The 12,083-nt window shown below is 49.1% G+C and overlaps 1 protein-coding gene across 1 annotated transcript in view; it reads left to right on the top strand.

The window, feature by feature from the left end:
* The window catches only part of LOC140389019 (uncharacterized), a 142,518-nt gene that overhangs the window by 67,437 nt on the left and 62,998 nt on the right, over window positions 1–12,083 (top strand). Inside the window, exons 16-20 of the mRNA XM_072473186.1 lie at window positions 59–193; window positions 1,344–1,442; window positions 2,116–2,205; window positions 3,344–3,483; window positions 6,033–6,159. Of these exons, the coding sequence (XP_072329287.1) occupies window positions 59–193; window positions 1,344–1,442; window positions 2,116–2,205; window positions 3,344–3,483; window positions 6,033–6,159 (591 nt within the window). The remainder of the gene's footprint in view (window positions 1–58; window positions 194–1,343; window positions 1,443–2,115; window positions 2,206–3,343; window positions 3,484–6,032; window positions 6,160–12,083) is intronic.

Genomic DNA, 12,083 nt, shown 5'->3' with positions numbered 1-12,083 from the left:
CTAAGAATAATAAGTAGCGGGCCTTTCTTTCCCTGTTTTTCTTGCTGTTTTAATGCAGGCTCTAATGGTCAGACGGGACCAAAGGGTAAACACGGTGAGATTGGAATGGAAGGTCAAAAAGGTGAAAAAGGAATGAAAGCAGCTCCGTGTAACAGGACAGTGAAAGGTGTAATGGGAGATCCTGGGCTACAAGGTAAATCGCTACATGTTTCAAGCTTTTTGAAAATTTACAATAAACCAAAAATGAACAGGTTGTTTTTCATCCACTGTAAATCAAGTTGCCTAAAGTTAACATTCAACCTATCCCTGAGTGGCAATCAACTCTACTTCGCAACTAAGTACAGGAAATCATCATGAAAGAAAATTGAGGTATCATACAGATGATGCTCAAATTCAAATCCCCCTGAAATGCCTTTCAAAATAACTTTCTCAATAAAAGCTCCTTGATGGCTGTGCACATGATTTAATAATCTAAAATAGGATTAGGTTTTATTTGTGTCATTTCATCGTTTGCAAGTGAAAAGAAGGATTGTCTTTACACTTTGCGGCAGCGGCTCAATAAGCAAATATTCAAGATAATACTTTTGTCCGGTTATTTCGTCACTCAGTCATTAGGCCTATTTTCGAAATGCACAATGGTTTTATTATGATGGGAGTCAGCAGCTCACCATTGACGCTAAAAATTGGGACATGTGTAAAAACAGGCTGCCGATTTGCTCTCGATGTTTTTTCACAATCACACATAGTCAATATTGCTCCAGTAAGTGAAGGCTGCCTACATGGGTGGCACCGTGGTTAGCACTGCTGCCTCACAGCACCAGGGACTCGGGTTCGATTCCAACCTCTGGTAACTGTGCAGAGTTGACACGTTCTCCCCATGTCTGCGTGGGTTTCCTCCAAGTGCTCCGGTTTCCTCCCACAGCCCAAAGATGTGCTGTTCAGGTGGATTGGCCATGCTAAATTACCCCTCAGTGTGGGCCTAGGTAGAGTGATTCTTTCGAAGTGTTGGTACAGACCTGATGGGCCGAATGGCCTCTTTCTGCACTGCAGGGATTCTATGGTTCTATGATTGCTGCACTGAATGAAGCAAATAGACGTGAACTGTCCCTGGGGCCAAATTTCATCGCTGCCTAAAGGCCAACATTCTCCGGAACATTGGAGAAGGCCCGGGAGTCCATTAAATGCCTGTGTGGTCTTGGCTGCAAATGCACTCTCCGGTCAAATAAAGAGATTGTAAAAGAAATGAATTGTAAAATGGGGCGCTCCAAGATGATGAGCAGTTTAACATGATATTGTAAAAATTGCAAGAATAAGTCCGACAAACTATAACACTTCCTTACCAGGTTTGAAAGGAAGAACAGGATCAAAAGGTGAGATTGGTCCCTGTGGCGAACCAGGATACAAAGGTAAAGAGGGAGCACCAGGGCCTTCAGGTCCACCAGGTACCAAGATTTAAATACAATTAAGCATTCCAAGTTTAGCGTCAAATTATAGAATAATCTTGTCCTAATTTATTGCTTTTATCCTGCATGAATTGGAACTTTATCTGGTCTGTTTCTCCCACTACTGAAGGTAGGATTATATTTCCCTTGGAGAAGGCTGTGGGGAGAATAACAAACCTCACTCTGCAGCTAAGCCAGTTTAAGGTATCGAGTTGCCGAATAAGCAGGAGATCAGAAATCGTGCAACCAAGTATTTAGAAATGATTCATTGGACAGAATTTGATCCAGGCGATGGGGGTGGTCTCGCCTGCCAGTTAGAATGGTGAGAGCCCCACATCGCCTCCTTTGGAGAAAGCCTGCCATATCAAGTGCCATTTAGTGGGCATTGACGGCTCTTTTACAGCCGGCAACAAGGACCTTGGAGGAGAAAATCCGACACACGACCACCAGAGCTGGCAGCCAGCAGGTCCTCATTGTCGTCAGCGCCACTGGAGAAATGGGGGTAGCTGCTGGTAATGCTCCCACCATTGGGATCAGCATTAAGGGACACAGGTTATAATTTACTTTGCGGTCCTTCTTGAGAGAGGGGTAGCAATGAGTATTTTGTTGCTGTATCATTAGCACTGGCAACTTGTAAAATTTCTAATTGCCTTACTTGTTTTTCCCCAAACAGGTCCACCAGGTGATCCAGGTTTAACAGGGAAACCCGGCAATCAGGGGCCTCCTGGAGTTCAAGGAACAATGGGTCCAATGGGCCTGCCAGGTAAGTCCAAATTTCGGGACATGAAGATGGAGTAGGGTAAGTTTCTAAAGTTTATATAACAATGAGTCAAACAAATATGGATTTATTCAGAAATGAGGTTTAGCCTGAACTGACCTAGAGTTACAAATTGAAGTGAATTTTCAACCTGAAATGCAAATTAACTTGGATGTGCATATGGAAGATCCTAGGGTGGATAGTAAGTATAATTGTAGTGGAGGCAAACACTAGACTTTTGTTAAACTATAATAGACAAATACTGGTAGTCTACAGGACAGTGGTCAAACATGATATTATAATGTACCTAGGTGAAGCTAGATGTATAATAGCACAATGCAGGATTGTGAGATACTGGGAAGTGCAACAGAACTGGAATGGGTACATAGTGAACATTTGAATGCATGATGCTGGCTGCTGGAAGGTCATCAACCCGGTGAAAGACGCTCTTTGGTCTGCCTGAAACTTGCTGATCTTCCAGTGCAACGAGCTGTCCTCGACCGAGTGTTGCAGACTGGCACATTCCAAGGTCCAGGACTATGTGCTGAGGGATGCACTCAAGCTTGGCGCAATGGGGAAAGACCAGTGTGTAAGGTCTTACCAGCAAATGTACACTGAGGGGCGGGTAACAGTGTAAACCCCCCTCGGTCTGGGTTATTAACACTCCAATGTATAAAAGAAACATGACAATGTAAATGTTTAAGAAGGAATTGTAACGTAAAGAGCTATATGTGTGTAAGGTTATCAAAATTGAATGGAAGAAAGTCAAGGGAATGTGTAACTCTGATGGAAATGTACAGTCAAGACAATTCAAAATGTTCTGTAATGTTTATGATAGATTTTATGAAAAGAGTATATTTTTTGGGGAAAAAAAAGATGCTGATTTCTGGGGCAGGATTCTCCACCCCGCCGCGCCGCATTTCTGCCCCGACCGGCCAGCGAGATTCTCCGTTACATCAGCTGGTCAATGGGGTTACCCATTGTGGGGCAGCCCCATGCCGTCGGGAAACCCCTCCGGGCGCCGGCATAACAGAGAATCCTGCTGGCGGAGAATCCGGCCCAGATCAACAGAGTGCATAGTGGACCTTTATATTGGGTACATTGTGGTGCTACATGTGACTTTTGTTTCTGATGATTTGATCAGGTGATAAAGGAGACAAAGGGTTTGTGGGAACACCAGGGTCTTCGGCTTTACCTGGTCCAAATGGCATCACTGGTCCAAAGGGAGAGAAAGGCGAAGCAAGTGAAGTAACCTATGGCAACCCAGGGTTTCCTGGAGAAAAGGTAGATTAATAATCATCTGTGAGTTTAAATAATTCACCAAAACACCATTATCTTTTCATGAAATAATTCACATCATGAACCCGAAAATAGATTGAAAAAATAAAATACTGCGGATGCTGGAAATCTGAAATAACAGCAGGAAACACTGTAAATACTCAACATGTCTGGTTGTAACTGTGAAGGGAGAAACAGAGGGCGCAATTCTCCGGAAAAATGTCTAAGTGTGGTGGCGAGCGGGAATTGCAGCGAGGCCAGCAACGCAATTCAACATTAATTGGTCCACTTAACGAGGCCTCACAGGCTTCTCGTCGCAAATGAAGGCTCGCCAGCTGATTCGCCGGGACCGTGCTAGCCAGCCGCCTGCTAACAACACCGTGCAGGACGTAAGCTGCACTTGCTCAGCCAACCCCAGCCAGCTCGCAACAGTGCCGCCAAGGAGGCCGGCCCCGTGTTTCGGAGATGCTGACCCCTGGGGAGGCCCCTAAATGCAGTGGAGGCCAAGAGGGATGTCATGTTTCCCCATGGGTCTCATAGAGTCATCCACAAGGCAGCCAGTGCTGCCTGGGATGAGGTGGTGGCAGTTGTCAGCTCGGGGAGTGTGACCAGGAGGACTGGCCTTCGGTTCCTGAAAAGGGTCAATGGTCTACACCGGCTAGCATGAGTGAGTAGACACCAACACCCCCCTCCCCACAAGGCAGCATCCATCCCCAACTCCTCATGCGACCTCCAGCTCATCTGCCACCCCCTCCCTCATGCCCCCTCTCCCACCGTTGTGAACCACGTGTGTGGCTAACGATGCCCTCTCTATGTCTCCTCCGGAAAAGCTCTCCCATAATTGTCGGGAGAGGGTCCAGGCTGGCGGAAGGATGCCGGATTTAAGAATCGTCACCTCCTTCGAGCGGGCCCTGGAGGTGACTGGGGTGGCCGAGGACAGATCGGCCACCCACGCGGAGGCTGGCGGATGCTGCAGAGGTGAGGAACCACCGGGCTCCACCCGGAGGACCCGTCAATCATGAGTTGTTATTGCCTTACTGACTGGCCCTCCCACTGACCACATGTCCATTTTCCCGCAGGTCTTCCAGCCGATGGTGCCGGCCCATCCCTGGTGGTCCCCCTCTCCTGACTCCAAGGAGAACACCTTGAAGGAGAGCACCGAGGATGCAACCTTAGTCGTGGCACAGCTGTAATCCCCACCCTCCACCAATGCAGATACACGCACCTCAGTGGGGCATGTTAGTGCACAGGCTTCGGGGGCACAATCTGGTGAGCACCACACTGCTGATGATGCAGATCAGGTGAAGGCAAGAACCCCAAGGCGAGACAGCGGTTGAAGGTCTGCTGGATCCCAGCACCCAGCTGGGTACCAACTGATGCTAAGCCTGTGGTACAGAAGTTACCCGGAGCTGATGGAGCCGATAGGGACCAACCTGGGCATTCAGAGCGAGATGCCAGGGTCTCTCCAGCAGATCCATAGCTGCTTGGAGGAGTTCCAGAGGCTAGGGGTGCAGGAGATGGAGCCGACCATGAGTGGCACCGAGGCCTAAACTGCCAGGGGGGCGACCGCAGTGGAGAGCTTGGTGCACGACGGTGGCACCATGAGTGAAGGTGTCCAAGGCGTCACGCAGTCGGTGACAGTCATGGCTGAGGGTTTTGGCCGAATGTCCAACTTGCTGGGGGATGTCACCCAGTACCAGGCTGACCTTAATGAGGTTCTGCGGGACATGTCCCACTCTCAGATGAGAATGCCCGAGGCGCTGCAGAGCATGTCCCAGTCACTGAGGGGCATCCCCGGGCTCTTTGCCTATGAGCAAAGATGGCTACTCACCTCCTTTGCTTTCCACTGAAGCTCTTCCACCAGGTACATGTTTTTCAAAAGAAGTACTAATCGGTGCCAGCGTGACCACTTGCTGGGGATGCCGCTGAATGACGGGAGGCAGTAGATATGGGATCGCTCCCGTTAATTGGATGGAAATGGGACTTAAGTGATGATAATTGGTTTCTCACCATGCTGAGGCGAGATCCTGACTTTGCCTATGGGAGCAGGCCGGTTGCATCGCAAACTGTTTGTCGCCTGGTGCGGATCTCGCTTTTGGCCTTTCCCGCTATTCACCAGCCTCGTGACGCTTGAGCGAGACCACAGCGAGCCCGGAGAATCGCACCCTATATTAGCAGCTCAGGTTAACTCTCCTTCAACAGAGCTGCTGTTTTTAAACAGAGGAGAAGCATGTTTTAGGCATTTGGATGCCAAGGTCAGCATTGCTGCATCACAGAGCAAACAGGTTTCCATTCAGTAATGAATGGATGAAAGAACTGTGCAACCCATGAGTCAAGCACAAGAGCATCAGCGACCAAATTCCCAAGAAATGTTCCCATCACGTAAACTTCTTCCCCAGGAACAATAAATTGTAAAAGTTTATCCCAGTAGCTTAGAAATTGCCTTATGCTTTAAATAAAACTTCTCCTCCTATCACCCTATCTGGTATTCTTAACTTGTATCAACAGTACCAGGTCTAAAAGTAAAACATTCATTTTATCCTCATGTATCTTAGGGCAATCAAGGTCCTTCATCGCCCGGATGGCTACCAGGTACTCCTGGATCTCGAGGAAATCCAGGCTTTGATGGGCGTTCTGGGAACCCTGGTGAAAAAGGTGACCAAGGCCAGGCAGGTTGCCCAGGTATTTTGTTTCTAATTGCTTCAGACCATCTTCAAAAGCCAAATGGGCAGCTGCACTGGTCAAAGGCACAAATGACAAGCTCTGCGGCTGAAATTGTGGTTTATTGTCCCTGCTTATTCTTTTCAACCTCTCCACTGCTTTTAATACCATTGATGTTTTATGCTCATCTAACATCTTTCCTCAGCAGTTCCCCTTTATGGCACTATGGGTCTCTAATTTCATTTATATTTGTACTAATACTGGCCATACGTATCCACGCCTGCTCACAGTCACCAGTGACGTACCCCAGACTCCATCCTCGGTTTTCTCCTCTCATCGTGCAAAAGCTGCCCCTTGGTGGTATCATGGTTTGGAAGCCCAGGAGCCACATATATATTTCAGCAGACATTTTACTTTTCTGTCTCCCCTGTTGATTCTAGAACAACTGTTCAACTCTGCAAAAGTTTCAGCCATTATCAGGTCTTGGACAAATTAAGACATTTGTCCATTTACTATAATAATTCAACTTTTTTTCTACTCCTGTTTGCTCATTAAAACCTCCTTATTTCAACGAATGTCTTTAACTGCCAGTTTGGGGTAGGTTTGGTGATGCACACGGCATGATCCAGAATTTAGTTTCCATAGAATCCCTACAGTGCAAGAGGAGGCCACTTGGTCCATAGAGTCTGCACCGACTGTCCGAACGAGCACCCTTCCTAGGCCCACACCCCTACCCATTCCCCCGTATCCCCACCGAACCGGCCCATCTTTGGGCACTAAGGGGCAATTTAGCATGGCCAATCAACCTAACCTGCACATCTTTGGACTGTGGGAGGAAACCAGAGCACCCGGAGAAAACCCATGTAGGCACATATGTGTCTTCTCCACATGCATCATATAGTCCCAGGACATCACTGCAGGAGTTCCTCAGAGTAATGTCCGAGGCCCAATCTTCAGCTGCATTACCAATGACTTCCACTCACACATATGGTCAGAAGTGGGGAAGTAATAATAATATTAAAAGTAGTAATCTTTATTAGTGTCACAAGTAGGCTTACATTAACACTGCAATGAAGTTACTGGAAAATCCCCTAGTCGCCACACGACGGCACCTGTTCGGGTACACTGATGGAGAATCCACAATGTCCAATTCACCTAACAAGCACGACTTTCAGGGCGTGTGGGAGGGAACCAGAGCACCCGGAGGAAACCCCCACAGACACGGGGAGAACGTGCAGACTCCGCACAGACAGTGACCCAAGCCGGGAATTGAATCCAGGTGCCTGGCGCTCTGAAGCAACAGTGATTATACAATGTTCAGCACCATTCAGACACTGAAGCAGTCCATGTACAAATGCAGCAAGGCCTGGACAAGGCTTGGACTGACAAGTGGCAAGTAATTTTTGCCCTGCACAAGTGCCAGGCAATGTCCATCTCCAACAAGAGAGAATCTAACAAATACCTCTTGACATGCAATAGCATTACCATTGCTAAATCCTATACTATCGGCACCCTGAGGGTTACCATTGACCAGAAATTGAACTGAACTAACTATATAAATATTGCATATACAAGAGCAGGTCAGAATTTAGGAATCCTGCAGCAAGTAACTCACTTCCTGAATCTCCAAAGCCTGTCCACCATCTACAAGGCACAAGTTAGGAATATAATGGAATACTCTCCACTTGCCTGGGTGAGTGCAACTCCAACAACACTCAAAACGCTCAACACCATCCAGGACAAAGCAGCCCACCCGATCCATAAACATTCACTCCATCTACCACTGACACATAGTAGCAGAAATGTGTCAGTTACGTATCAGAGAATACATGCCAGCTGAATGAAGTGTCATATGATCTGTAGTGTCAGCAGAGTTTGTTTGAGCGGGCTTCAATTCTCCATCTTAGACTGTGTGAGCAACACCCCTAATAAAACCTCTTATCATGTTTATTAGAATCCAGAGTGTGGTCCATATCTTTTCTCTTTGTGGGAAACTCAAGGATATAATAGTGTACCATCTACAAGATACACGGCAGGAACTCACAAATAGGGCAGCACGGTAGCACAAGTGGATAGTACTGTGGCTTCACAGCGCCAGAGTCCCAGGTTCGATTCCCGGCTGGGACACTGTCTGTGCGGAGTCTGCACGTTCTCCCCGTGTCTATGTGGGTTTCCTCCAGGTACTCCGGTTTCCTCCCATAGTCCAAAGACGTTCAGGTTAGGTGGATTGGCCATGATAAATTACCCTTAGTGTCCAAAAAGGATTAGCTGGGGTTACTGGGTAACGGGGATAGGGTGGAAGTGAGGGCTTAAGTGGGTCGGTGCAGACTCGGTGGGCCGAATGTCCTCCTTCTGCACTGTATGTTCTATGTTTTTTTTTTAATAAACCTTTTATTGAGGTATTTTTGGTTTTACAACAACAACAAAATGAACAATGTATGTGAGTCTATAAACATAGTGCAAAAGTCTGCTTCCTCCCTTACAGGTCCCATCTTTATTAACCCCCTACTAACTAACCCCCCTAAGCTAAACTAACCTCCCCCCCCCCCCCCCTTCTGCTGACGATTAATTTTCCTCAAAGAAGTCGACGAACGGTTGCCACCTCCGGGCGAACCCTAACAATGACCCTCTCAAGGCAAACTTGATTTTCTCCAGACAGAGAACGCTCGCCATGTCAGATAGCCAGGTCTCCGACTTGGGAGCTTTGAATCCCTCCAAGCTAATAATATCCATCTCCGGGCTACCAGAGAAGCAAAGGCCAGAACGTCTGCCTCTTTCTCCTCTTGGATATCCGGATCTTCCAACACCCTGAAAATCGCCACCTCCGGACTCGGTGCCACCTTTGTTTTTAACACTGTGGACATGACATCTGCAAACCCCTGCCAGAATCCCCTGAGCTTTGGGCATGTCCAAAACATATGGACATTGTTCGCTGGCCCACCCGCACACCTTGCACACCTATCCTCTACCCCAAAGAACCTGCTCATCCGAGCCACTGTCATGTGAGCGCGGTGAACGACCTTAAACTGTATCAGACTGAGCCTGGCACATGTTGTGGACGCGTTGACTCTACTCAACGCATCCGTCCAGAGATCATCCTTTATCTCTCTCCTAACTCCTCTTACCGCTTGTGCTTCAGCTCCTCAGTCTGCGTATCCTCTGACCCCATGAGTTCCTTATAGATGTCAGAGACCTTCCTTTCTCCCACCCACACTCTGGAAACTACCCTATCCTGTATCGCCATTGGTGGTAGGAGCGGGAAGGTTGAGACCTATCTACGTGAGAAGTCCCGCACCTGCAGGTACCTAAATTTGTTTCCCCTCGCCAATCCAAATTTCTCCTCCAGCTCCCTCAAGCTAGAAAAGCTCCCTTCTATAAACATATCCCCCATCCTCTCAATCCCTGCCCTCTGCCATCTCCGAAACCCCCCATCCTTCCTCCCGGGGCAAACCGGTGATTATTACAAATTGGAGACCGATGCTCCCTCCCCTCCCACATGCTTTCTCCATTGCCCCCAGACTCTCCGAGCCGCCACCACCACGGAACTGGTGGAGTACCATGCCGGCGGGAACGGCAGAGGCAGCATTATCAACACCCTCAAGCTGTGCCCTGACATGAAGCCACCTCCATACGCTCCCATGCCGACCGTCCCCCCACCACCCACTTCCTAATCATGGCTATATTCGCCGCCCAATACTAGTTACTGAAGTTTGGCAGCGCCAGCCTGCCCTCTCCCCGGCTCCGCTCAACCATCCCCTTTTTTACTCGCGGGGTCTTGCCCGCCCATACAAAGCCAGTGATCACTTTGTTAACCCGTTTAAAAAAGGACCGCAGAATAAAGATGGGGAGACACTGGAACATAAACAGGAATCTTGGAAGGACCGTCATCTTCACCGTCTGGACCCTCCCAGCTAATGACAATGGGAGCGTGTCCCACCTTCGGAAATCATCTTTCATTTGGTCTACTAGTCAGGCCAGATTAAGTTTGTGCAACCGTTCCCATTCCCGCGCCACTTGGATGCCTAGATACCTGAAGCTTCCCCCTACCACTCTAAATGGCAGTTACCCCAGTCGCCTCTCCTGTCCCCTTGCCTGGTTCGCAAACATCTCACTTTTCCCCATATTTAGTTTGTACCCCAAAAACTGGCCAAATTCCCACAGAGTCCTCATGATTTCTTCCATCCCTCTGCTGGGTCCGATACATACAGGAGCAGGTCGTCTGCGTAAAGCGAGACTCTGTGTTCCACTCCCACCCCCGGACCAGCCCCTTGAAGTTCTCAGTGCAATTGCCAACGGCTCTATAGCTAACGCGAACAACAGTGGGGAGAGGGAGCATCCCTGTCTCGTCCCCCGATTCAACCTAAAATAGTCCAATGTTGTCCTATTCGTCCGTACGCTCGCCACAGGAGCCTGATACAGCAACCTGACCCAGTCAATAAAGCCCCGCCCAAATCCGAACCGTCCCAGTACCTCCCACAGATATTCCCATTCTACCTGATCAAAAGTCTTCTCTGCGTCCATTGCAACCACTACCTCCACCTCCCTACCTTCTGGGGGCATCATGATCACATTTAACAACCTTCTTACATTGGCCTCCAACTGCCTTCCCTTAACAAACCCCATCTGGTCCTCCCCAATCACGTCCGGAACACAGTCTTCAATCCTAGAGGACAAAACTTTGGCCAGCAGTTTGGCGTCCACATTCAATCAGGATATCGGCCTGTAAGACCCACACAGCTCCGGGTCCTTGTCCTGCTTCAGAATCAGCGAGATCATAGTCTGTGACATCGTCGGGGGAAGCATGGTTGCCTCATTGAATGTCCTCATCAACAGCGGCCCCAATATACCAGAGAACTTTTTATAGAACTCCACTGGGTACCCATCCGGCCCCGGGGCTTTACCCGACTGCATGGTCTTCAGCCCCTTCGCTATCTCTTCGATCCCAATCGGAGCCCCCAGCCCTTCTACCAGCTCCCCATCCACCTTCGGGAAATTCAGCCCCCCTAGGAAGTGCCTCATCCCCTCTGGCCCAGGTGGGGGTTCCGCCTACTATAAAACTCCTTGAACTCGTTATTCACCCCTGCTGAGTCTCCCACCAGGTTCCCGTCTCCATCCTTTACTTTCCCTATCTTCCTGGCTGCCTCCCTCTTTCTAAGCTGCTATGCAAGCATTCTGCTGGCCTTCTCTCCATGCTCATAAATCGCCCCCCTTGCCTTTCTCAGCTGCTCTACCGCCCTTCCTGTAGTTAACCAGCCGAACTCCGCCTGTAGCCTTTGCCGTTCCCTTAAAAGCCCTGCCTCTGGGGTCTTCGCACACCTCCTGTCGACCTGTAGTATCTCCTTTACCAGTCGGTCCGTCTCTGCCCTGTCTACCTTCTCCCTATGGGCCCGTATTGCGATCAGCTCCCCTCTAACCACCACCTTCAATGCCTCCCAGACCACCGCTGCCAAAATTTTCCCCGTGTCATTGACCTCCAGGTAGTTCTGAATACATTTCCTCAACCGCCCACACACCTCTTCGTCACTAAAAGTCCTACGTCTAACCTCCAGTGCGGGCGCTGATTACTGTCTTTACTGACCTGTAGGTCAACCCAGTGCGGGGCATGGTCTGAGATAGTGATCGTCGAGTACCCAGTGTCCACCACCCCCGTCAGTAGAGCCCTGCCCAGAATAAAGAAATCAATTCGGGAGTAGAAGGAGAACGCCTTCACTCTCAGCTGCCCAAATCTCCATGGGTCCACCCCCCACCCCCAATCTGCTCCATGAACCCTTTTAGTTCCTTAGCCATTGCTGGCACCCTGCCCGTTTTTGAGCTTGACCGGTTTAAACCAGGGTCAATAATTGTGTTGAAGTCCCCTCCCAAGACCAGCTTATGCGAATCCAGGTCCGGTATCCTCCCCAGCATCCTCTTTATGAACTCACATCGTCCCAATTTGGCGCATACAC

Source organism: Scyliorhinus torazame, chromosome 14, assembly GCF_047496885.1.
Source record: "Scyliorhinus torazame isolate Kashiwa2021f chromosome 14, sScyTor2.1, whole genome shotgun sequence".
Classification (NCBI taxonomy): domain Eukaryota; kingdom Metazoa; phylum Chordata; class Chondrichthyes; order Carcharhiniformes; family Scyliorhinidae; genus Scyliorhinus; species Scyliorhinus torazame.
Note: the sequence above shows the minus strand (reverse complement) of the source record. Positions and strands in the feature narration are given on the sequence as shown.